This window comes from Coturnix japonica, chromosome 5 (genome assembly GCF_001577835.2).
Source record: "Coturnix japonica isolate 7356 chromosome 5, Coturnix japonica 2.1, whole genome shotgun sequence".
NCBI classification, from domain to species: Eukaryota; Metazoa; Chordata; class Aves; order Galliformes; family Phasianidae; genus Coturnix; species Coturnix japonica.
Window position 1 is genome coordinate 48,780,756 of NC_029520.1, and position 25,191 is coordinate 48,805,946.

The 25,191-nt window shown below is 43.3% G+C and overlaps 1 protein-coding gene across 1 annotated transcript in view; it reads left to right on the top strand.

Annotated features, from left to right (window-relative positions):
• The window catches only part of KCNH5 (potassium voltage-gated channel subfamily H member 5), a 153,911-nt gene extending 129,194 nt beyond the window's left edge, over window positions 1–24,717 (top strand). Inside the window, exon 11 of the mRNA XM_015865668.2 lies at window positions 11,458–24,717. Within this exon, the coding sequence (XP_015721154.1) occupies window positions 11,458–12,405 (948 nt within the window). The 3' untranslated portion in view covers window positions 12,406–24,717. The remainder of the gene's footprint in view (window positions 1–11,457) is intronic.
• Window positions 24,718–25,191: the final 474 nt, after the last annotated feature.

Genomic DNA, 25,191 nt, shown 5'->3' on the forward strand with positions numbered 1-25,191 from the left:
GATGCACATCTTCCTCATAGAATATTTCTTCTTGGTGGGATGCTCAATGTTAGCATGCTTATGTCTTAGATCTTTTTTTTTCTCCCCAAGAGATTCGTTTCCACTGAAGCATTGGTTGTTATTAAAGGCAATTACAGTGTGTTTCAACAACCAGCACTCCTTACTCACACACTGCCAGCATGCTGCTCTCAGCTGCTAAAATTTTAGCTCTTGCTGATTGAGATGTTTCACTTGAAGAATCCCAGGGATATTTCAGAGCACATTTCATAGTTAAATGAGGTAGACATTGAAAGTTTATATAACTTAGTGTGTGTGTGTTAAATTGAGATTTCCCAATCGTTTGACAAAATCGAGTTATTTTGTGTCTGTTCTGCAGGGGGCTGACCCTGTCTTTCAGTTAGGGAATGGTGTGCTGGAGGTGCTCATCTTTGCTGAGTCTTGATTTCACTTTATAAGAGTTGCCAGGTCACACTGCCAGTTTCATACTGGTGTCTCTGAACTGAGAAGCGGAGGTGTGAGTTGCTGAATTGGCCAACTCGTTCTCCTTGTTAGCATCCCTGTGACTTCATTTGTAGGTTGTCCTGTGGGTGAGAGATGTGTCCTGCAGTTGTTTGAGCTTGGGTTTCATCCAGAAGGTCTGTAAAAAGCAGTGAGCACCAGCAACACTTATTACCCAAAAGCTGATCTTGGTGGACTGACAGATTCAGCCATCTTCAACCCTATGAGTCTTTAAAAGATCAGATCCTTGACTGAGTTCTAGAGGCAAATAGGAAACAAGCAAGTGATTAACCATCCACCAGCCTAGATCTGTTCCACCTAAGAATACTACCATGGATCCATAGGCTGTCCCCTCAAAATCAATCTCTACTGTTGGACTTGGTTCAGGTGAGGAGTGTCTTCTCGTGATAATGAAGAACATTTGACTTCTTGGTTTTGTAGCATAGAAAGTTACCAAAAGGTCCAGTGCTTTGCTTCTCAAGGTGTGTAGACCATCTACTGTCCTTTCATTTGGATCTGTTGTTTGTATGTTCTGCCCTTTAAAGTCATTTCTTCATTTCTGGCTCACCGTTTCCTAACACAACTGATGGTGTTCTGGACTTCATGGCACTGGGAATGCATTGTTTTAATTGAAGCTCCTGTTATAAAAGCTTTTCAGTAAATTAACAGAATGTTGGAAATGGTGTAGTGAACAAATAGAGTAGCTGGTGGTACATTCCCTGTAAAACCAAAGTTTCTGAAAGCCAGTTAGAATGTCTTCAGTGTCAGAAACAAGGCTGATAGGAAGGGTTGATGTAGTTTGTTGTAAATGAGTTGATGTGACTGGAACAATCCAAAAGTTATCAGTTGCAAAACCCTTTTTGGGGGGACTGAGGACTTGAGATTAAATTTCAAGCTATATCTAGTCCGTTAAAGTAATATTTCTTGGAGGGGGAGGATGATTGCAATTAATTTGAATTTCCACTTAAAGTGGAGAGAAATAGTTGTAATTCTTTTACTGATTAATAACATTATAATCAAAGAGTCCTTTTTAGGTATATATTGAGACCATTTCATCTTCAGACAGAAACCAGTAAAAGGAAGAAACACAGAAAACAAAACACAATCTCTGCAAATCCAATGGGCCCGTATTGTGTGCAGCTTTGTGCTAGGAATCTGCAGGACTGCTGGGTCGGTCAGAAGTAGGGCTAGCCAGAAGCCAAACATGTAGACATTGACATTTTTCAATGTAATTGAAGCAAAACCTTCAGGAAACGTTCACTGAAGGAACAGTGATAGCAGTGGCTGTCCCCTCACCCACTTCCAATGCAAATCTGAACAGCAGTAAGGCTGGCCTGGGCTGGATTAAGCTTTAGCAGTTAACTGCAATTAATGTTAAGCCCTTCCAACATTCAGCTGTTTGAAATCCAGATCTGCGTGTCCCAGACTGAACAGAATGAAAAGAAAATCTGTTGCTATATTAATTATTTAGTTTTAATGTCGGTCCTTATGTTCATTTATTTATTTATTTAATCTTATCGCAGCATGGCTTTTCCTATTGTGGGGGCTCTGGGCTGTAAACCTTTGTTTCATCTCTCACCCATCCACTAAGCAGCTCAGTGACCCTGGGCAAGTGATATGACCTCTCTATGCCCTATTTTTGACATCTGGCCAAAGACGTAGTGTCATGAATCCAGCCTTCTTCCGTATGGGGAAAGAAGAGTAGCAGATTAGAACTGCATATTATTATTGATGATTGATTTTCTGTTCTGAGATAAATCAGGCTGAAGAGCAGCTTGAAAAGTCTTTTGGCATTTTGCCCCATCCCGGAGAGCAGCGTTTCTGCAGTCTCCCCCAAGATCATACCACCCCGCTGTCATATGGAGGCTTTGAACTGTCTTGCCCTCTTTATGCTCAGAAGTGTATCGCTCTTAGGAGATACTGCACTGGACAAAGTGAAAGCTGCTTTTTCTTTGAGGAGTTTCTTTTTTAATCATCGGTACTAATTATCTCATTTGCAGCACAGCAGAGCCCTAATCAATTGACAGTGCTGCGTTCTGATGTTATTACATTAGGCCAGTGCCAATAGCAGGTATTGATCCAGTGGCCAGTGTAAGTTTGTGAGGACCAGACCTGTCTGATCTAGCTGGAAGCTGTTCTGTTGAAGAGGCACTGCCTTCCGTTGAGCCCATTGCCACGCAGCCAAGCAAGGAGGCAGTGGGAAGCTCCCTTCAGCTCCTGAGCCCTGAGGTTCCTTCTGGTGATGTGGCAACATGGTTATAGTACTTCACTTGTCAATATGTGTTACCAGCTACCTACATCAATGTAGAGTCCAAAAATTGCTCCCATATGTGCTCCTCGTAGATGGGACTGTGCTTCTTTGGATCACAGTCACAGTTAAGCGTCTTCAGAGGCAGCACAGATCTGTATTCCTCTGTACAGCAAACCAACCCTGTACTACAGCAGCCTGCACTAGGTCCTAGTTGAAGCATACATTAAATACATAAACAGCCTTGCTGCTTATTTGGTTAGTATCATGGGATTGCAGGGGTTGGAAAGGGACCTCAAGAGATCAAGTCCAATCTCCCTGCTAAACCAGATTCCTTACAATAGGTCACACAGGTAGGTGTCCAGATAGGTCTTGAATACCTCCATAGAAGGCGATATAAAATAACTGCGTGTACGTGGAATGTGCATTTTGCTGTATCTGGAGAAACAGATCAGTCTCACTGTTCTGCAACATAACATCTGCTGTATGGTTACAGCAATGAAATCAGAAAAGAGTGAGGGCAAAGCTGGGGAAAAAAAAAAAGAAAAAAAAAGTGATTAGTTTCAATTCCAAAGCCTTGTTTATAACCCATGGCAAAGCTGCTCGCATCCAAAGGTGCACAGTGCCCTTGTTGAGCATCCTTTTCCTGGCAGGAACACAGCCCAACAGGCATCTGATGGAGCAGCTATGCTTGCTGCAGCCAAAAATCCATGCATTGTTTTCCCCTGGCATGCAAAGAAAAGGAGGCTAAATGTATGGACAGGAGGTGCTCGGGTTCAGGGTGACTCGACCAGGAGAGGTTTACCTGTTCTCAAAGAATGTTCCTGTTTATGATGTGTATGTAAGTGATTGTGTTAAAGGAGTAAAGGCCTGTGGTGTTTGTTTTGGAAATCTGCCTCCTTATCCTCAAAGCATAGAATACACTTAGTTAAATGTCTAATCGTGCCATTTTTGCCCATCACTCAGTGTGCGGGACTGCACTGATCTTCCCTTGCTATGCAGTTGTCAGTGCTACCCTGAGCCAGGGTCTGAAGGGTGTGTCAGAGCATCAAGAAGGGCCTTCCTGTAGCATTATACATCCATTGTGCACTGCCCAAGAGGTCTTAGCACAGCAGAAACTTAAGCTTTTTATGCTGAGCTGAAATCCTAAAGCATCAATGTGTGTTTTTTATGGCTTCTCTTCTTAATGAACTGTCTCTGTTTTGGCAATAGGACAAAACTCTGGCCTCACTCTGCTATCAGCCAATGAATCCTAGTCTCTTGGTTGTAAATAGTTAGCTATGATATAGGGATTTCCAATTAACTACAGGAATTATGGCAATATTATTATCTTCTCATATACCAGATGGGATGGAGATTGATACAGAGACAGTGTGATTTGCAAGAGACCTTCCATTTGGCCAAAGGCTGGATCAACAGAATCATCCATTCTCACAAATCCCAGTCTGGTGGTGTCTGTGTCAGGTTATTGTGTGCTTGAGATGTGACAAATGTGACTTGGATCTCCTTCTGCTTCTCTCTCTTCTTCAATCCAGACTTGTTTTTAAGTAAAACAGGATGACTTCAGGTCCATACCAAGTATGGACCTCCATACCACTCTGAATATGCATGCTTGTTAACAGATACAGATCAGCCTGACTGACTGTCAGCATGCCTGATATCTTGTGGCTGTCTCTCTGCAAGAGTAGGTGTGTGCCTTGCAAATTGATTGTGAACACAAAATGGAACTGGATTAAAGTTTAACCTACACTATCCATTTTCTAGAACACAGAGCAATCAGTAAGAAGGTCACCCATGTTTTGGGCTCAGGGAGTTCAGCCGTTGTTGGGTTCTTCTGAAGAGTCTCTTCTTTGCATATCTTGTTTAGAAGAACAATTTGGGCAAATTGATATATTAAGCAATGCTGAAAGGATCTACCCCTATCTTGGCTATAGAATGTAATTAAATTTCCCTTGAAAGGGCTTTTTCCGCCTCACAGAAATAACTTCTTTTGCCCTGAAAAGACATCACTTTGTTATTTGTATTGGAAATCTTCACCTCTGTTACAAGTCAATTCTGTAATCGCTTAGGAGGAAGCTGCATAAATACAGTTTCTCCATAGCAAAACTAAAGTGTGCTTCCTAGCAAGGTTTTGCTTTTGTGTGCAACCACATCTGTGAAGTCAGGATCAATTGAAATTAGCAGAAGGGTTGTTATTTACCGTTTCTTTCAAGCATCCAGCAGAGTAACCCACAGAAATCTTCTTTTCATCCAAAATCCAGCATGAAAGACTGTTTAGTGAAACGTTCCTATCCCAGAGATTAACTAATTGCTCAGCAGTCAGTCATTCCCAGCGCCCAGCCAAGGACAGTGATTCCTTTCCCACATGCAGATGGAGTAGTGGTTTAACAAAGAACAGTTCCTGGTACAGGAGGATTAAGGAGAATTTACTGGAGAGCAATTAAAACCATTGTTAGAGCAATTTGTTTTTGAGGCAGAATTTCACATCAAAGTAAAGCTATCTGTCAGAGGAGTGTACAGAGCAGAACAATAAAGCCATCATTTCAGGCCATCTATCGTGCTTCCTCAGAGTGTGGATTAATAAAGTGAGCTTAGAGGACAGGGAGATTTACAGGAGTAAATTGGGTGAAGCAGCCAAAATGCAGTTTGCATTTGGAAGGTGGTGCTCTGACTTTGATCTCTTCTCTCTCTTCTAGTGGCTTCTGCTGCCATTCTGTTCCTCCCAGCTTCCTCATCATGTCATGCTCTGAAGAGAGTTTCTGACCATGCTGCTTGGTTGCAGACGCTCCTGCAAGCAGAGCACCATGCAGGGCTGACCATTACCAAAATGGTGTTACTGGAAGATGAGTTGGAGCCAGTGCTCCTTGCTGGCCCCTTATTGGCTTTAGTGGGTGTTGCTGGCTTGGTATTCCTATCCTGCCTGCTCCAACCTCCTTGCCTTGTCCTGACCCAGGAGGAGGCATTACTCCAAAGTCTCCTTAGTATTAAGAGAAAACCAGTCCATGCAGAGTGGGTCCACCCAACAGATTTTACATCCTTCCCAAAGGATGTGTAACTTGAGGTTATTTCCTGTGTATCCATTTCTGTACATTCTTTCAACAGTTAAACTTTTTAAATTTATTTTTAATTAATATAAATTAAATGGAAAAAAAAATAAAAATTAACATTAAAAAAAATGTAATATCTGAAAAAAAAATTACACTGATAAACCGGTTACCCTGTATGTATTATCAGCGTATCATGTTCTCTTTGGCCTGCATGAGTTTAAAAAGCATTTTGCTTTTGGAGCAAGCCTGTTTACCAAAGGTTGCATGTAAAAAAATTGGGCTAGCTTTAATGATACCAAAAAGAGCATCTCCAGGTATGCCCTTCATTAGCAAAGCTCCTAGACAGGGCTTGTCCTCAAGAGCTGAGGCATGAAACCTTCTATGCTCATCTGGGCACATCAGAGCAGTCACTAGAAGGTATTTATTGGTTGAGCCCTCTCTGCAGTGGGAGAGGTTTGAGTATGATCTGTCCTCTTGATACATCTGGGATTGGGATGGTATTTTCAAAGGGCTTGATGTACAGGGGCAGCTTTTGGCATGTGGGACACAGCCATCAGCTGTCTTACCCGTTCCCCAGTGGTTTGTCTGAGCCCTCCATGAATATAAAAGTCTTATGTGTTTTTTTCCCATAAGATTTCACTAGGACCCACCAGCCTGGCTTGGTGCAGTCATCTCTCATCCTCCTCACTGCAGCTTTTAAAATAGTACTGCTTATATGGAAGGGCTGGCTGGTCTCTGGGGGCTGGGAAATGCATCCTAACTGGCAAATGGCCATAACCCCAGCATGCTGGAGAGAGTAAAAATAGCATCAGATGAAGGGTATAATACACACACAAAGGCTTTGAAAAAGCCTTCCTTTAAAGCTTGCTCCTAACCCTGACACCTGCACTGCTAGAGGCAGGGCTGGGATACCTCTTACCTACTGTCATACAGAGGATGTCTGCATCGGAGGGACTGGCACAAAGCTCAGTTTTTAGGCACAGGAGACAAACAGACGTTTCAGGATGCAGATGGTCTGACCTGTTTTAACATCTAGCTGCAGGTGAGATGACTCACAGCCTCGGAGCTGTCTGTAGCTCCAGGAGGATGACTTCAATTGCAGGCATTGGCTTTGTAGGTGGACCCTGCTCCAAGGGCCTGTGCTCTGGAAATTGAGTGCAGTTTGTAGTTTGTTCTTAGGAAGGAAAATGGCACGGTTGTTATCTGAGCACAGTATGGATTGGGTTATCCTGTGTTCACATTTGTGTGTTCACATTCCAGGTCTGACACAAATCGTCTCCTCCATTAGCGTGAGAAATACAGTAATTACTGTTCTACAATCCACTCAACAATGTGGAAATTAAGTGTTTTCTTCAAATGTCTTCATAAAAGTTTGCTTTCTGTTGTTCAGCCTAGATGTGAATTAAGCATTCCTTCTCTTTTCAGTTGTATTTGTTGGGTTTTATTTAGCATTGTTCCCAGAGCAAATGAAGAAATTAAGTATATGTGATTGCAGTATTTGTCTGTTGTTGGTTAGATTGTCAAGAGCTCTCAGATCCATTTGCCAGCTTCAGCTAAGCTCATGAGGTGTAGGAAATCTCAAGGATAATTAAATTCCTAAAAAAAAATAAAATAAAATCAGATGCTGGTTAAAGAAGAAAAGATCTAAATTAGCACATCTCAGCTGTTCTGCAGTCTGCTTGGTAGCAGGTAGTCCATAGCATCACCTGTCTATATTCACATTCCTGAACAGTCCCAGCATGTCACTCCTACAGAGCATGCTTGCCTTATGGGAGGGTACAGGCTTGGAAAAGAGGCAATGGAAGACAGTTCTTCTATTATTAAGCAGTCGTGTAGGATGTGGATTGGAACAAATCTCTCCAGTGGGATCTGAACACTGGTGAAAGGGCTGTTCTGTGGGTATCAGACAGCTGCAAGTGAGCCTTGAGTCTTTCAGTGTAGTCAAAAGATGGGTGCATTTCCATAAAAATGTCATTATTTCTACTGATTTCATTGCTGAAGCTATTTGGGAAGTTCCCACTCATACATTCTTGTGTTCCCTATGCCACATTTTCCAGCATGACTCTGAGCCTGTGCTGTCAGATGGATCCCTGGCATGGTCCAGAGCCCTGTTTATTTCTTCCAATTCCTTAACCTCATTCATTTCTCTGATCTGACTTCCAGTGCTTCTGGGGAGGGGAACAGTGAGTAGCTGTCTTCAGGGCCCCATCATTGAATGAGGGGTTCTGCCATGGTGTTCTTGTAGTAAATAGCTGCAAAAACACAGTGTTTTAAATAAATGCACCAGGTTATGAGTGACCAGATGTCGGGACATCTCTAAGACAGAACAATTATCTCTGGAGTAAAGACTTCAGAGGTGAGCTACACCCTCCCCATCCTATCCATGAATTACCATATCAATCTGTGGCCAAATGAGAAGGCTCCCTGTTCTACTTTGCATGGCCCTGTTTAGATGTGGGAGGCTGAAATGTCATGGCTGCTGCATGTTCCAGATCCTGGAGCTGAGTCAGGCAGTTCTCTTAGGGCAGAGGACTTCTGCCTCCATTGTAAATGGAGAACAGTTGTAGGACATCTCAGTCCCGGTACCCGGACTATATTAATCACTGGGAAAATCTTTGCATTAGTGGCCTCATATGGCTTCCCCTCTGCCTCCTCCTTGCACACCCACTGTATTTGTCACCATGACAACTGGCTGCCCTTTTGTTATAGGTTTCCGTGAAATGTCATGTTTTGTGCACCATTAAAACAGCAGTGAGACATTCTGGGAACGGGACACAATGATCCGTGGTCCAATATTTGCCACTTTCATGAACTTACTGCAGTTCTTCAAGATTAATTAATTCGGGTACTTTAATTCATTCATGCCCTTGGAATCACTTACTGAGAGGTCTTTGCAAATCGTACAAGGTTGTGGAGGGATGATTTTCACATTACCAGTACAAAAAGATAGAGGAAAATGGGTACAATTCAAAACATCTGCAGAGATCATAGATTTACCAACTAATTCCACAGGAAATGGAACAAGAGGACTTGTGAAGTGCTTTGGAAGTGATGGGCTGGGGTCATCAACGTGGTGAGTTACTTCTCAGTGTGGTGTGCAGGGAGATGGGGGTTAAGAAGAAATGGAGCACCCAAGTCATTGTTGTCTCCTCCATGCCTGCCTTGTAGATAACCCAAATACCTCAGTTCTCAGGGCTGATCATCAGTTCACTTCTGCTTAACATTCGGCAGCTTGATAATTAATGTAATCCCCATTCCTCTCCTTCCTAAAGTAATTAAAAGAAAGAAAAATAGGAAGTCAGTCTCACGAGACAGGATTGGTGTTGCATGGGATGGTCTTTCCCAGTCCCATCCATAAAGGAAATGAAGTCTTACACTGAATCCCTGTCACATTTACTGAATTAAGCACTTGCTGGAGATCTGAGTATGGCTCTTTACTTCTTGAGTTGTATTCTGCTCACAGTTAATTCAGTTTCTTCTGATTAATTCCTTTGGGGTTTGTGCCTGTTCCTGGGATATATGTTTCAACAGGCCTGAGTGTAACCTTTCTGAAAAGGGTCAGGGACAACTGAAATAGCTGATCCAATTTAAGGTTTGAAAATAAGCCTCACTCAAATCACTGAGGGATGTCAGCAGAAGGTGTTTTTCTGTGCTTATTTACAGATAAAAAGAGCTAGCAATAGTTCTTAGACATTAACAGAATTAAGTCGCTGTGTAAACACATCAAATCTGGATGTGACTTCGGTTTAACCACTGCGAAAGTGGATTAAATCCAACCATGTGAAAACATTCCTAATATGGCTAACTCTGTTGCTGCAAATTAACCGTTACTATTAGAATTCACATCCTAGTTTCCTTCCCTCCCCCCCATCCAGTTCTTTGCCCGAATATCTTTATTTTCTTTCACTTGTCCTGACAATATTGAGTAGTCCCAACTAAGACTGAATTACTGCCACCCGTCCCCATATAATGACCATAGTGAGCTTCCCCGTGCCGAGGCACTGCACTGCTGACCCCGTGCTGCTGGGCTAAGCTCATCCAAGTGAGATCTGGCTCAGTGTTTCAGGTTTGAGCCTCTGACATAGAAAAAAGACAGGAACTTCCTGGCTTTTGGAAGAGCCCGTTTCAGGAATGAAAGGTACAGACTGTGTCAAATGAGCAAAGTTTTGGCTTTTCTTCCGCGGAAGGCAGCAGCAGCAGTCACGGGTAATTATATTCTGTACAAGGAGATAACCTCTGGCTAGAGAAGTTTTCAACAGAGAAAAGCGAGGAATGGGAAAAACAAAATACAAAGGCAGGTTTCAGGGGAAGAAAAGTTTTCGGTGAAATGCAAGCGTTTGGAGGGGGAATCTAAAGGAAAAAAATGATGCTGTTGTTTGTGCTTTGTTTGTTGGCTCTGGTCCTTGTAAACAAGTGGCAGGGTGGAAGTTGAAGATGGTATCTCCATGCTCTCCCAACCCCATATTAACTGGTGCCTGGGGTGTGGGGTCCCCAGGCTGCCTGCAAGTACCACCTACTGTGGCCAATGAGCAGGGGGTAGAGGATGTTTCCCCTCTGCTGATGTTTCCAAGGCATGTGGCCTGGCACATCATGGTGCAGAGCAGCAGTCAGAAAATGTGGCATCACTTATGAGTAACAAGCATAGAGTCAACTTGAAGGGTTGAGGTAGCAATTCCTTGGGTCCTTCCACATGCTCACATTCCTTTCTCTATGGAGCGATGCTTCAGGGTGAAACATCTGCATCACTAAGTGCCTTCCTCTTCCTACAGCATCATGAGACTGTGGATATTGCTGTGTGTTAGAATCACACAGTTCCGTTATGATGCTCCTGGGACACTCACACATATTAGACACATAAAGTGTTGTGCTGCTTTGTGAAGCCACATGACACAGCACATGGGGAGCCTAATTGCACCCTCTGGCCGCTGCCACATCAGTAGCAAGAGGGAGAGCTCAGAAGTAGTGCACACGTTTGGATGTTCCAGTCTCTGAAAGAGTGTACTCATTGAGTTATGCTTATGGCTATGCTGAATTATCGTTTCCTTTTGATCTGCACTAAAGAGAGGAACAGAACAGGTATAAGTGTGAGTGTAATGGATAGGTGCGGGTCTCTGCATTCAGGTTCTTGTTTGCTTCTTTTCTTCCCTTTGTTCAGTTTCTTTCCTCCTGCCATCAGGATATTTTTAGTTTTTCAGGACTGTATCTTCTGCATCAAAATACAGGTGGAACTCACTTTTTATCTGTACCTTAAAGATGGTGTGTGCACATATGTATATATATGCACTAGCATATATCTGAGATTACTATGATCATAGAATCATAGAACAGCCAGGGTTGGAAGGGATCACAATGATCATCCATTTACAACCCCCCTGCTGTGTGCAGGGTCACCAACCACCAGACCAGGCTGCCCAGAGCCACATCCAGCCTGGCCTTGAATGCCTGCAGGGATGGAGCATCCACAACCTCCTTGCACAGCCTGTTCCAGTGTGTCACCACCCTTGATCAGCACCATTGTAATTGACTATAAGAAACTGAGATAGAAAGGAAGGAGAAATATCTTTCCCCAATTAGGATCATGTTGTTTCCCCATCTGCCACTTGTGCTGCACTGTTGTGTTTGGTGTCCTGTGGGTACTGACTGTTTTGGTCTTGTCCCCTGTAGATCATCTTCAGGAAGATCAGTGATGTCAAGAAGGAAGAAGAGGAGCGCATGCGCCAGAAGAATGAGGTGACACTGAGCATTCCTGTGGACCACCCCGTGCGGAAACTCTTTCAGAAGTTCAAACAGCAAAAGGAGATGAGGAATCAAGGCTCAACCCACATCGACCCAGAAAGGAACCAGCTTCAGGTGGAAAGTCGGAGTGTGCAGAATGGGGCCTCTATCACAGGCACCAGCGTGGTCACTGTGTCTCAGATCACCCCCATCCAGACATCCCTGGCTTATGTGAAAACCACTGAGGCAGTGAAGCAGAACAACAGGGATGCAATGGAGCTCAAGCCCAACGGGAATGGAGATCAAAAGTGTCTCAAAGTGAACAGCCCCATGCGGATGAAAAATGGAAATGGGAAAGGGTGGCTTCGACTGAAGAACACGATGGGGACCCACGAGGAGAAGAAGGAAGACTGGAACAACGTCACAAAGGCTGAATCAATGGGGTTGCTCTCTGAGGACCCTAAGTGTAACGACTCAGAGAATGGTGTAAATAAAAACCCACTGAGGAAAACAGACTCTTGTGACAGTGGAATAACTAAAAGTGACCTTCGCTTGGATAAAGCCGGTGAGACTCGCAGCCCCCTGGAGCACAGCCCCATTCAGGCTGATGCTAGGCATCCCTTCTACCCTATTCCTGAGCAGGCCTTACAAACCACGCTGCAGGAAGTCAAGCACGAACTCAAAGAAGATATCCAGCTGCTAAGCAGCAGGATGGCTGCCCTTGAGAAGCAGGTGGCAGAAATTTTAAAGATATTGTCTGAAAAGAACGTACCCCAGGTCTCTTCCCCCACATCCCATTTATCACCCCAGCGGCCCCCCCAGATACCTTGCCAGGATATTTTTAGTGTTTCGAGGCCTGCATCACCTGAATCAGAAAAAGATGAAATCCACTTTTAGCATATACCTATGTGTATATATGTATACAGTATATATGCAGAGGTGTATATATACCTTTATACATATATAGGTGTGTGTATAAGGTAAATATATATACATATATATTTTCACTTGCATCCAATATGACTTGAACACACCAAGGATTTTGATATGTAAATATTGCATGTCCAGCTGGATTCTGGCCTGCCAAAGAAAACAATTATTAACATAGATATTGCTTGTATAATATGCAGTTGACTGCATGCACACTTTACATTTATTTATAATCTCTATTATGTAATAAAAGAATGACTTTTGTTTAACAAAGGCAATGTACTATTTAAAGAATCAGGGTCTAACCTGCCAATATTGCCATGACAGTTTTGATCTCAGGCTGGGTGAACTGAGCTTTTACTTCCTCACTGTCTTTTCTGCCAAGTTAGGCAGTAGGTTAATGTGACATGGAGGACATGTTCAGACTTCAAGTAGTACCATTTCCTGGTATCATTCCATTACAATATACTGTATATTTGGTAATAAGTCCCCCTACTCCTCCTAAAGGGTAGGCTCAGCTCAGTTGACAGGGAAGGGCACCATGTTGGGTGCTGAAGTAGATCACTGGAATTTATTCGTGTGGACGTTGTGCATGCACAGCCTTCTCTTTCAAGTATCCTCCTGCTCTTTTAACATCGTAAGTAAGACATAGTAATGGTGATGTATGTAATGAAATGCAACAAACAGAAGCTCTCTCAGCTGCACACCCTGTCTGTTTGGGGGTAACATCTTTCTGAAAAGCCTCCTTTTATTGATGCAGTTTTTACTGAATCGTTAGAGTAACATTATGTAGATTCTCTTTGCAGCACTTGGCAATGGTGTCCGCTTCTGTCAGTATCTTCATTAGGATGTCCTGTTCTTCAGAGGTTGCTCTCCCTCTGTCCCCTTCATTGCCTCTGGCAAAATGACTTTGAATGAGGTCTGAGCAAGGGAGATAGCAGTCATGCTTCAGCTGCTTGGGAGCCTAGGGAGCAGATTTGGGAAGCTGGAAGTTAAAAGACTGCAGTGAATCCCCCCTTCTGAGGTTGTTTATCCATCTGAAGCTACCTTTGAGAAAGAGAGAAAATCAACAGCCAGGATGGGAAGTTGGTGATGGTAAAATTCCCTTTAGCCTGTGGCACTCGGTTGATGTTGGGGTAGGAGACTGGTGGGTGTGATGTGGGAAGATGTCCTTCTTGCCTTGGACTTGATGAAGCTTTCAGTGGATAGGATGTGAAGATTTGTGTGCAAGCTCTCTGCATCCACACCACCAGTTGTTAGGCATATTAAGGCCAGTAGTTCTGTTTTAGGTGCTCTGACCTTCCTCTTGGCTGGCTCCCATCAGCATCTTCCATTCTTGATCTGTGCTCAGCCTCCTCTGCCACTTAGACCGATGCACTGCCCTTTGTGATGGCTTTGCAGGGCATGCTTTTGCATTTGACCCTGTTTTTTCTGCTACTGGGAGCTGAGCTCTTGGACTCTGGGTCTGATGTTGGGCATGGTGTGGGTATTTTTGCCTCTTTGCACTGTGTGAGAATTCAGGTAGACACTACAGTCAGCAGAAGAGGCCATCATGGCAGAGCTACTGGTGGCAGAGCAGAGGGCAGCAGCTCCTTCAGAGAAGGACATCTCTACCACACTTCAGTGGCCTCTCACATTAAAGTCCCATGTTTTCAGAAGTGCCTGGAGTAAAACATATGTATCAGCCACAAGGCATCACTATCAATCAGGTAAATAAAAGGCATCTTTATAATCAGTGGGTATCCGTACCAGAAATGTTACTTCACATTAGGAAACTAAGTTGAACTAGATGACTTCTTGAGAAACCAAAAAAAATCCAAAGCAAACAAAAAACAGCCAACCAACCAACATCTGTAGTAGTGGCAATTAGGAACCTGCATCACATCTCCTGCTGTGAAATCCAAACCCATAAGCTACAAAAGGATCTTAGAAAAGCCAAAGAAGCCATTGCTTCTGCTGTATCAGCTCGTGGAAGGACAACAGTGATCTTTCTCCTTTGTTATTCCTTTCTGGCCCATTTCTGCCTCTCTTTCGGTCTCTTTCTTCATGAAATCATAGAAAAAAAAGAAAGTAGAATCACTGAAAGGGACAACTCTTCCTAAAGGCTGATGTTAGCCTGCTTGCTCATCGTGCTTTCTGCAGCTGCAGGTGCGATTGTCAAACAGGGCAGCTGTATTTTGCAGCTGCTCTTCTGACACAAGTACAGATCTGCAGCCACACTTTGGTCAGCAGGGACAATCTGCACTCGCAGAACAGCGGAACTTTCAGAGTCCTGCTCTAAACCTTCCCCTGGTACTCTGACAGAGCTGTGGGGTTGCAGCGTTCAGGAGTTACAGGGTTGCAGCAGGCTGCTGGAGCATGCACGGACCTTGGCAGGTACAACTTAAGTGCCAAGTTTTGAAGATGCGGCTGTTGTTGCCTGGCTGGATTTGTGGCTCAGCCTCACAGCAGCTTAGCTCCCTCTGCCCTGAACTATGCAGTCAGCAGCAGAGCCATGTGGCTGCCTGGGTTGTGGTTGAGTCGAGTTCCTTGCATGCATGAGTATGCCCTGAAAGAACCAGCAGGGTGGTAGGGGTGACTCTGTTAGAAAGCTTTAGCCTTAATGGCATTCCTCTGCCTTTGTGAAGGACTTTTTCTGTTTCTCTGTAACTGATATTAACTCTAGCTAGAACTGCATGGCATGCAAAGGGATCTCTGTATCAGTTTATCTTGCAAGTCAGATGTAACTTTGTGCCACCTTACAATGAGAGATCATGTAATAGGATTAATCTAACCTTGAAAATTATTTGAGCCCGGAATGTCTATTGCAGTTCAAGTGCAACTATACTGGTTAAAACACTATAAATAATGTAAAATAGTAAGTTCCTGAAACAAATGCAGCATTTCCAGGGTCACTTTGCTTCAACTCTGATATTCTAGTGTTGTCTGTTGTTCAGTGGAACTGGCTGGTGCCTTGCTCAGTCCGTAGTGTGATGGGTGTCTTGCAAACAACAAAACTCTCTGTGCAGATGGTCTCTGTGTGCTGGGGGTGCAGCTGGAGCTTCAACTCCAATTACTGCTGTGCTGAAAATACGTTTTATACAGTTCGGAAGCATTTTGGAGCATAATATGTTGTTTCATGGAGTTATTGCTGGGGCACTTGTTCAGCTTTCCCATCTGCTAATGGCAGTGCATGGTGTGATCCAGCACACTGCCGGCTGGAGCGTCCCTCTCCTGTTCAAGAAGCATGAGTCCGTGTTGCATTCAGCCTTGACTCAAAGCAACCACCTACAGCCGTGCAGTAAGGGACCACACGTGTCCCTTCCACCTATGCCAGCAGCCACGTGCTGCATGCAGGGAGCTCTCAGCTGCATGCTTTCCTTTCCTGTAAGAGCTGCATACGTGTACAGATGTTCCTGCCACGCCTGGTAGCGGTGTTCATAGCACGTACAGTGTGCTCCGTGTGTTCCAAGCATTTTAGCCACACACAAGTGGATTTTATCTTTCTGGATAAGGTATGAATAGAAATAAAACATGTAAACACTTTCCAAGGCATACAAACTAGAATACTTCAAATAGCATTTTTGTGTAATACTACCTATATGAGATAGAACAGCACTTCTGGCTAATAGCTGAAAAAAATAACTATTGTAGTGGAGATATAGAGGGGAAATATCCCTCAGTTCTTCTGATTTTGTATTTGTATGTCCTGTTTTCTATGTTTTTGTCTTTGCCAGGGGGCAAGGGTTAGAGCAGGGCTGGCTCTGGAAGTGACAAACTTAAGCATTGCCAATTTTTCTTTTCCCTGTTCTGCAGAAGTAGCGCAGCTGTAGGGATTTGAAGCTGCTGGCACTGATGTTTGGGCTCATTGCTAGATCCAAACTGAGTCTTCATTCACCACCGTGTGGAAAGCAATCCTGTTACACAGGTGTGAGCTGAAGTTTGAATCTGATGAACTTATGGAACCATACAGTGTGTTTTGGATTCCAGGACAATTGTAGAGAACTGCAGGCTGCAGAATTAATGTTGCGCTATTTGCAAGCAGCGAGCAGTCGCTCTGGAAGGAACCCATCGTTTGCATGGGTCACAGAACAGATGCGTTCATAAAAGAGCTTGGAGGCTGTTTTGGGAAAAAGGCATCCTGAACTGGAAGGAAAAAATCCACAAAAGCCAAAGGTTTAATGTGCAACTTGGGAGTGAGGAGGAGGAAGTGGGATGCATTACAGTGACTTGACGCTTTCTTACTTGGATTTGGAGCATTTGGAAACCCCAGGCCGATCTTTATGGATGTCAGAATTGGACAGATGATTGTTTGTTGAATATTTTTCTTAAGTGAAGTGCCATCAAAGCAATACTCAATTTTTAAGAAAGCACATTCAAATAGCAGTTTCCTGCAGAAGAGAGTTTTTACAGATCTTGTTACAGTTGGGTTTAGCAGGCTGGATCTAAAAGCTTTATTCAGTTCCTTTTTTGAAGCAAAAGCTTGTGTTAACACATATCTTCAAGCCTATACATCAGTTGTGCTTTATAGTTTTGCTGCCAACATGCTTGATAGGGAGTGTTTAAGAAGTGGGGTTCCTTTGGAGAAAAGCATCTCATCATGGTACCCTGTGCTCTGTGACTCCAGTCCTGAGCTGTAGGAGTTAAACATTTCTCTTGGCACTTGTGCATCTGCACTGGTTCCATTTAGGGAATTTAAGGGGAGAAATAGAATAGTTGATGCAGTCCTTTACTCAGATGGCCCTACTCTTTACCTATGTCTCTGCCACCAGAGCACCTTCTTATGGTGTCCACAGGGAAGGAAGGTTGGATCAGACCAGACCTCAACATCTGAGAACAGGTTTTGTCATTTCCCCTTATTTTTTTCCATACAAGCAACTAATGTGATCTCTGATTTTTCTTATTGGTTTTAATGTGTTGAGGCGCATTTCAAAAGAGAATACATTCTTAAAGCAAATTGCTGACTGGAGCTAAAATAGATAAAAAGAAAGAAATGTCTTGCTTTTTCTGGCAGAAAAGCAAGAAATGTTCATACTGACATAAAGAATATTGTGCAAAGATCAGCGTCGTGATACCCTACAAATGACAAACAAAATAAAATCATCATTCCTGAGGGTGCATTTAATAATACAGAAAATTGACCTTGTGCTTTGCTGTGGGATGAGGAGACTTATTTTGATTTTGAACACTCAGATGATACAACCATTCAAAAAGGGCTTGTGCAGGCCATAGTAAATAAATTATGTGGATTTATTACATTAATCTGCCTCCTGTTGCAAGGCAGGTGGATTCAAGCATCTGAGGCAGTATTATTTCCTCATGGTTTTCTGCTCAGAGATGCGAGCTTGCTTGGCCCACAGTCTGAGACTGCTGATGTGCACCAACTCTGTATCTGTCTGTCCACCATAAATATGTCAATTGGCCTTAATTAAAAGCCCTATAAAAAGAACTTTGTATTAGCTTGGGGTCAGCCACCCCAATAACATGTCTGTCAGTTATCTGGTCCAGAGCACAACTCACAGTCATCAATGGCAAAGTAAATGTTTCTGCCTGTTTGCTAAGGATATATGGGCATATCATAGGTGTATATACCTGCCCATTTGCAGTAGAGACAGATCAGGCCCATTGGAGTCAGGTGTTTCAGATGAGTGGAATAAATAATGCTCCAGAGGTGTTAGTCTCCCACCACTTACAGTAGAGTAACGAGTTCAGATTAGACACTTGATTTGTAGACTGCTGGAGGGCAGGTTAAGAGAATGCAGCCTGTAACTCAAGCTCCCAGCCTGATCCTGCTTGTATGAAAAGGTGCCCCTAAAAGAAACCACTTACCATCTTTCCATCACAGAGGCACTTTCATACAGGGAAAACTGAAATGTCTCAGCATGCACCCAGAAACAAAGTGTTCGGCTCCTAAGCTGCTGAGACAGCTCCCTAAAAACACTCAGGTGCTTGGTTCTTGGCCAGTGGTGATTGGGTTTTTAACTTTTTACTCCAGTATCTTTGTATGATACTCCAGGAATCCTCATTTGGGGATCTTTGCCTGCCATGGGGCATTAAGAATGCCAGGAGTCTCATAGCTAGGCTGTGTTGTGCTGTGGAAAGAGGATGAATCTTGGAAGTGTTCAACAGAGGGAAAATATGTGCTGGAGAGCTTCCAAAGTAGAGAGTGACTGACCATCAGGTGATTGCCCAAAGTGAGCAGAGCCCTGGCTCCATATTGTGCAACGTGGGAGAGAGAGGGGAGAGGAAAGGAAAGGATATAAAGAATGAGGGTCCACAAATGGCCACACGTTGCTGAAGTTATTTTTTATTAGTCCCTATATAGTAGTTGTTGGTGCTTTGTAATTTATTTATCTGGAAGCTGGCAGGGTCGTGTTTCCTAAAGTTCTATGGACTGTGCATCATCACAGCATATGGGCTCTGACTTTGAAGCTGACCCTACTTTGAACAGGACCAAAGGATTTCCCAGCAGTCCTGCCTGAGATGTGTTTTTGTATCACTGGCGTTTCTGGAGGTTTTAGTAGCACAAATGGGAAGTGAAATATGAGAGTTCTCAGTTACATCTCATTATCTTCCAGTTTTTGATATAAACTTATTGAGGAATCTGATGTCAGGTTTCAAGGTAAAATGTGTTTCTAAGAGCTGATTCTTATCAAGAAGACACCAGAGAAATTTGGCGTGATCTGACACTACACCATTTAAATGAATTAAACCATTCGCTTGGTATCAGCTAACATCCACAGTCAGTGCCAAATGCTGAGAAGGATGTCTTGGTGACCATGCAGTTTCTGGAAGCAGTGGACTAAGACAGATACTTCTGCAACATCCAGCCTCTTCCAGCCTCTTCCCCAGCCCATTGAAAAGTGATTGTGATGTCTAGAAATGCCATAAAAAAAAATCAATTGCATTTGAGCTGATTTTCAGTGTTGCACTGGCAGAGATCCGTGGGCTATTCTTACTCTTCTGAATTCAGCCTTTTGTTCTCATTGTCAGCATGTTGACACCATTACTTAAGCAGGATGGGACTGTCCATAGAGTCTGACTACATCTATGGGGCCCATGCACATCCCTAGAGGCTGCTCCAGCCCCATTCCCAGGCTCATCCTCTGTTCTCATGGTGTGATATTACAGGCTCATCCCAAGTTTACTCATGACCCTTTTAGGTTTAACTGGAAAACTGCTTTTCTAAACACTCTGACTTTCTGTGTGCCCCTGCTGTCTTGCAGATTTACTCAAAAAATCCTTTCCAAACCACGGCTTAGCAGTGAATTTCCAAGTAAATCAAGCATGCCAAGGCAAACCTTCCATTCTCATTCTTATTTTATTAAACACACCTTAATTTTTGTTTTATATTGGGCACTTCTTTGTGGTCTTGAACATTATAGTATCCCGTAGGGATGGCAAGGACTGGAATGTTTGTGTTTTCTAATGAGGTTTTCTAATGAGAAAGGGAACTCAAATGAGACACCAGCTTCATGTTCAGTCCAATATCTGCCACGTGTGACTCTTTTCTCTGTTCTCCTCCTGCAGTTACAGCTTAGTTGAAGTTCAGCACTGGCAGCACTTTGAATTGATGCCATCCAGTGCTACTAAAGGTCCTCTTTATTTCCTCCAGACTACCCTACAGCTCTACTCATCATTTCCTTGTGAGTTATGCAGGGATGCTCAGGTGCTTTCCTGTCTTGGACTTATTTCAGAAGAGTTTCCTATTTGATTCACCTGTTTTCTCTGTTGTTATTTGGTTTTCCTAGAACAAAAAGCCTGTTTTGTGTTGGTAGGTCAGGAGAAGACATGCATGGCTTGTTTCAAGCCAGCAAAGAGCAGCAATGCCATACACTTCACTTTCAGGATGATGGAGCAGTTGAGGCTGCTTTCAGGACCATTAGTCTGAGGTCACAGTTCAGATTGTAAATTGAGTGTCTTGCCCAACCTCTCATGGAAAAAGGAGTTTTCTTCTAAAGCAAAACAAAATTTGTGTTCTGCTTCTAATTATCCCTCTGGTGTCCCTGCAGGATTAATTACTGCTGCCTCCACTTGTATCATCAAAAGCCGTTTGGCCACAGCTTCTTTTTTTCTCCTTTCTTTTTAGGTATAATTAGGAGTTCTGGTATTATTGAGAAGTTCAGTCAGGTGGTACTTAAGAGTTACAGAGCTGAAATGTCACTTAAACATGTACCTTAAACCTGCCTTTTGAATGCTAAAACCACCATTGAACTTTGTGAGCTCATGCCTCTGGGATCACCCATACATAAAATCTTTCTTCTGAAATAAAGAGCAAAAGTGTATTTTCATTCATCGTGGTGCTCCCATGATGTGACTAATAGGAAAGGACCACAGGTGCAAGGATGTGATGGCACCTTCCAGCTCTTGCTACCACCTCTTGGTGCTCTCCAAGTTCCCAGCTGCATTTTTTACTTAAGGGAAGGGCTGAGTGCCACCAACTGCGTAATTCTATCAAGTGGTAAATTCAATTTATTGAGTGGGAGAGGCAGCAGCTCGCAATAAGGCAGGATTTGGGTTTTTTAAATCTGCCTTGTGGGAATTGGGCAAGCTACCAGAAAGACAATAAGGGATTTATCTGGCAATGAATGCCAGAGGAATGCTAAATATGTGAGTGGCAGAATTTATTAATACCAATGAAAAAGCTCATTAGTGCTAAAGTGCAAAGCAACTCTGTAAATACACTTTTCAACTGTCCCAATAAAATCCCTCTACTCAGACAAGGAGAACTCAGGCCTGTGCAGTGCAGAATTGGCTGATCAGCTTTCTCACCAAATTCACACACAAAACACATCTCCCCCAGCACAACAGTTTGCACTGTTACATCAGCACAGACAAATTTAACCTCTTTCTGTTTCCGTCGTTGCTAGTTTGACAGTCTCAATGCTGTTCCTAGAGCTCACTCTGGACTGTTCCTCATTTTTCTCTTTGGATAGGTGTGCTTCCTTTTTTGCTTCTTGCTGGTTGTTGATCGTTTGCTTGTCAGCAGATCTGTGGTCCTATAAGGGAAGTGGGAGCAAACATAAAACATGCAGCTTATGAGAGTGCAGGGGAGGTGGAAAGGTTACCAGATTTTTAAGGACAGTGTCCCAGCAGTAAAAATAATGCTTGTGGCTTTCTAAACACTGAGGTCTGCCTGCACATTTTTGTGCAATAGTATTGTTGAGAGGCACGTGGCAACACAATGTACGTGCATTTGGCCGTGATGTGCTTCATAAACTTTACATACCTATTTGATATTGTTAAGCATGACAGAAGCCCACAACTTGTTGGAGCTTTTATGAGCAACTGCAGCTGGGGAGATTGTGCTCAATTCTACGTGCTTTGAAAGCTGTGTGATCTGAAGCAAAGTACTTATGTCCCTTCCCTTCCCTTCCCTTCCCTTCCCTTCCCTTCCCTTCCCTTCCCTTCCCTTCCCTTCCCTTCCTTCCCTTCCCTTCCCTTCCCTTCCCTTCCCTTCCTCCCATCTTCCTTTTTTTTTTTCTCTCTGTCTCTTTCCTTCCTAGCCTCCTTTCATTTTTTCCTCTTGTCTAGGTTATCAGGCTACCTATTAGCTTGTAGAAACAGGCAGATTTAATAAGTTATGCTGCCCTAGCACATCTAATGAGATAATTATCTGTTTTTCTATTTGTGCTCAGAAGAAATAATATGCTAATAGGAGCTGTAGTTAGAGCTGATTTGTTAATGTCCTGCTTAAACACCAGCCAGTGGCTCAGTGGTACAGTAAAGGGATCTCAGCAGATCTGCTAAACACTGTTTTTCATTTGGAAGGTAAATACCTTTGGACTTGGAGAATCCTGCGTAAGAATTCTTACTAAGTGGAATTATTATCCCACTAGTTTCACTAACTCCCACCCAGGTCTGAGGCACAAAGATGGATTTCTGGTGTGGACTGAGCTTTCTGAAAGCCAAGAACTGGTGGTACTGGAAGTTTAATTTCCAGCCCTTGTCTAATGCAAATGTGTCCCTACAGAAAGCATGCCAAATGTCATCAAAATGTAGAGGATGTGTTTGAAGCTTGGGACAGCTAGGTAAATCTCCATAAAATCAGGACCAATCAGAGGAAAGGGCACTCTATAATTAATATGTATTTGAATCCAGATAACTTATTCTCAGTGTCTGAATTGTCAGTAATCTCCATCCAAATTAACTGCTCAAAATTCATGACTGTCTAGAATATCTTCATACAAGACAATATGTACATCAGCTGTGCAAACTCTCTCTGGGGAAAAGAACAGTTAAGAATAAAGTTATTATCGCTGCTGTGGAGAGGGACAGTGACAGAGACAGGGGGTGTGCACTGGGTGCTGCTGGCCCAGACATGGCCTAAAGTGCTCCATTTTTGAGCCCTTTTGGGTTTCTTCATATCCACTCACGTAAGAGGTAGGAGCAGAGCATTGTGCAGTGGCAAAGCAGCTTGCATAATGCTTCATGAAGTATAGCCCCTTCCCCAAACCAGGCTTTGAAGGGTGAATTCCCAGCTCCATGGTGTGCCACCTCTCCCTCCTCCGTCCTTCTGAAATGCTTGTGAGTTCCCACTCACCTTTAGACAATGAAGTCATTCTGGGCTCTTAGGGGAATTAAAATCTGGGGAATGTGAACTGGGAGGAAAGGAGGATGGGGGCTGGGAATGGTCTTTTGTCTGTGCAGCCCCAGCTCCTCAGGGGTGCCAGGTGATAGCATCTCTGCACAGCGTGCTCAGGCTACTCACACCATTGGTGGCAGGTGGAGACTTCCTAAGTCATCACAAAGCACCTCGCTACTATCAGAACTGTCTAGATTTTGTTCCTAGGCTTCCTCCTCCCCCTGAATGGCAACTGAAAACATGAGCATGGCTTAGTGGGTATGATGACAATGGGTTGACCATTGGATGAGATGATAATATGGTCTTTTCCAAGCTTTATGATTCTAAGCTGAGCCAGGAGCTGCTGCACCATTGATCTGTGTGGGGAAAGGCTGAACCTACAACCACGCCAGCTCACTCTTACAAAACCTGCAGTCTCTGCTTAGCACCCACCCCACCCTTCATTCCTATCTCCTTCCCTGCTGTAACACCGCTGTGTGGCCAAGGTGTGGGGTTTTCCCTTTCCCTGGGATCTGTGGGTTTCCAGCCCTGTGCTCATGCTGTGACACCTCACTCAGCATCCCTGAGCACCCAGCAGGGCTGATCCTGTGACACTAATCCTTGGTTTGTGAGAGTGGTTCCACTGAAATTAGCAGGACTTTCTTCCCAAGGGAGGATTAATTCAGAGGAGCATAATGGGCTTTAAAACCTCCTTTTACCCTTAGGTCCTTAGTTTTGCTTTCACATTTCAAGGTGTTCAGTTAGCAGAAAAGGCACCGCCCAGATAATCCCACATGTGACCCTGTTTATAGAGAAATTGGGCAAAACAACTGGTTTTAAAAGCTCCTCTTGGAAAAACGGGCCTACAGAGTAACTGCAGCTTTTGAATGTATGTGATTCACAGACACTGGACTGAGGGGAGAGAAATATTTTGTGAAAACTCTTTTTTTTTTTTTCAAGGGAGAAATGGAGGGAATGGGTTGTTGCTCAGATGATTCTTTTGTTACTACTTACTGCTGTTTGTACGCTTGCCAATGCAGACGGCATTTGTGTTACTGGTGATATTTTTGAACAGCCCAGCTATCTTTTTTGCTGTTGTTAATATACTGAGGATTTGGGAGGATTTTAAATGCCTCTGCCCTTCAGGATTATTTCTACAAAAGCAATTAAGAACTGTATTTTGACAGCAGGAAGCTTATAAAAACCTGGAGAGAAATAATATATATATATATATAATAATATATTAAAAAAAAGCATTTGAAACTGAATAGCTACAAAAGGAATGCACCTCTGCTACCATATCGGAGATTCACAAAGTGATCATGAATGACATCAAGGAAGGACCATCCTTCAACTGAGACATCAGCTCATACAGAATGGACGCTCCTTGACCGCTCGCCTGCCTGCTGACGAGGGACCGTGGGGACACGCTGGTGGGAGGTGATGGTTCTGTCATTCCTGGACATTGCCACGTGTGGGTCAATGCACATTGGTTAATCCGTAGCAAAGTTTCTTGTTGCACTTTTCTGTTTGCTAAATTTCAACAACAAGGAAAAAAATGTGGGTCACTTTAAAAGCATTGGCAGACAACTGTTTCTAACCCAAAGGATTATGGGTTTTAGCACAATGAACTGTACTTCTTCAGGGAGGATCAACTTTGATTTTTTTTTCCACACGTCTTTATTTACATGTGGCTATATTTTCATTGATACAGAATAAAAAGTGCATTTTATTGACCTGGTGTTGGTGTGTTGTTGCATCTCATGAGCTCTGGCACCACAGAAGTGAGAGCTGCTGCTTTTCCTGACCAAAGCAGAACAGAGTTTGATGGAATTAATGAGCAAAGTATAATCTTATTTTTAGGAGGATTGGGGGTGGGGAAGGAACGCAGATCTATTGTTAGAATAGAGCTTGAATACAGAACAATAGGTACAGCGTTAGCCTTCCCCTCACTAGCCTGGAGGCAACAGGAAATAAATCAAGCTGAGCCAGGCACAGTCATCTCATCCATAACATTCTGAAGCATTTAATTCTTCCCCACCCCCATGGTAAATTAGAAGGAAGAGAGAATATTTTTTCTAAATGGATAGTAAGTATTTGTTTGTAGCCTTTCCTTTCATGAAGCGTTCCATTTGGATTGGTGTAAAGGCATAACTTTGCTTCAAAATAATAATAATAAAATCCTACGTTCGTTTCACTCCAAATGAAAA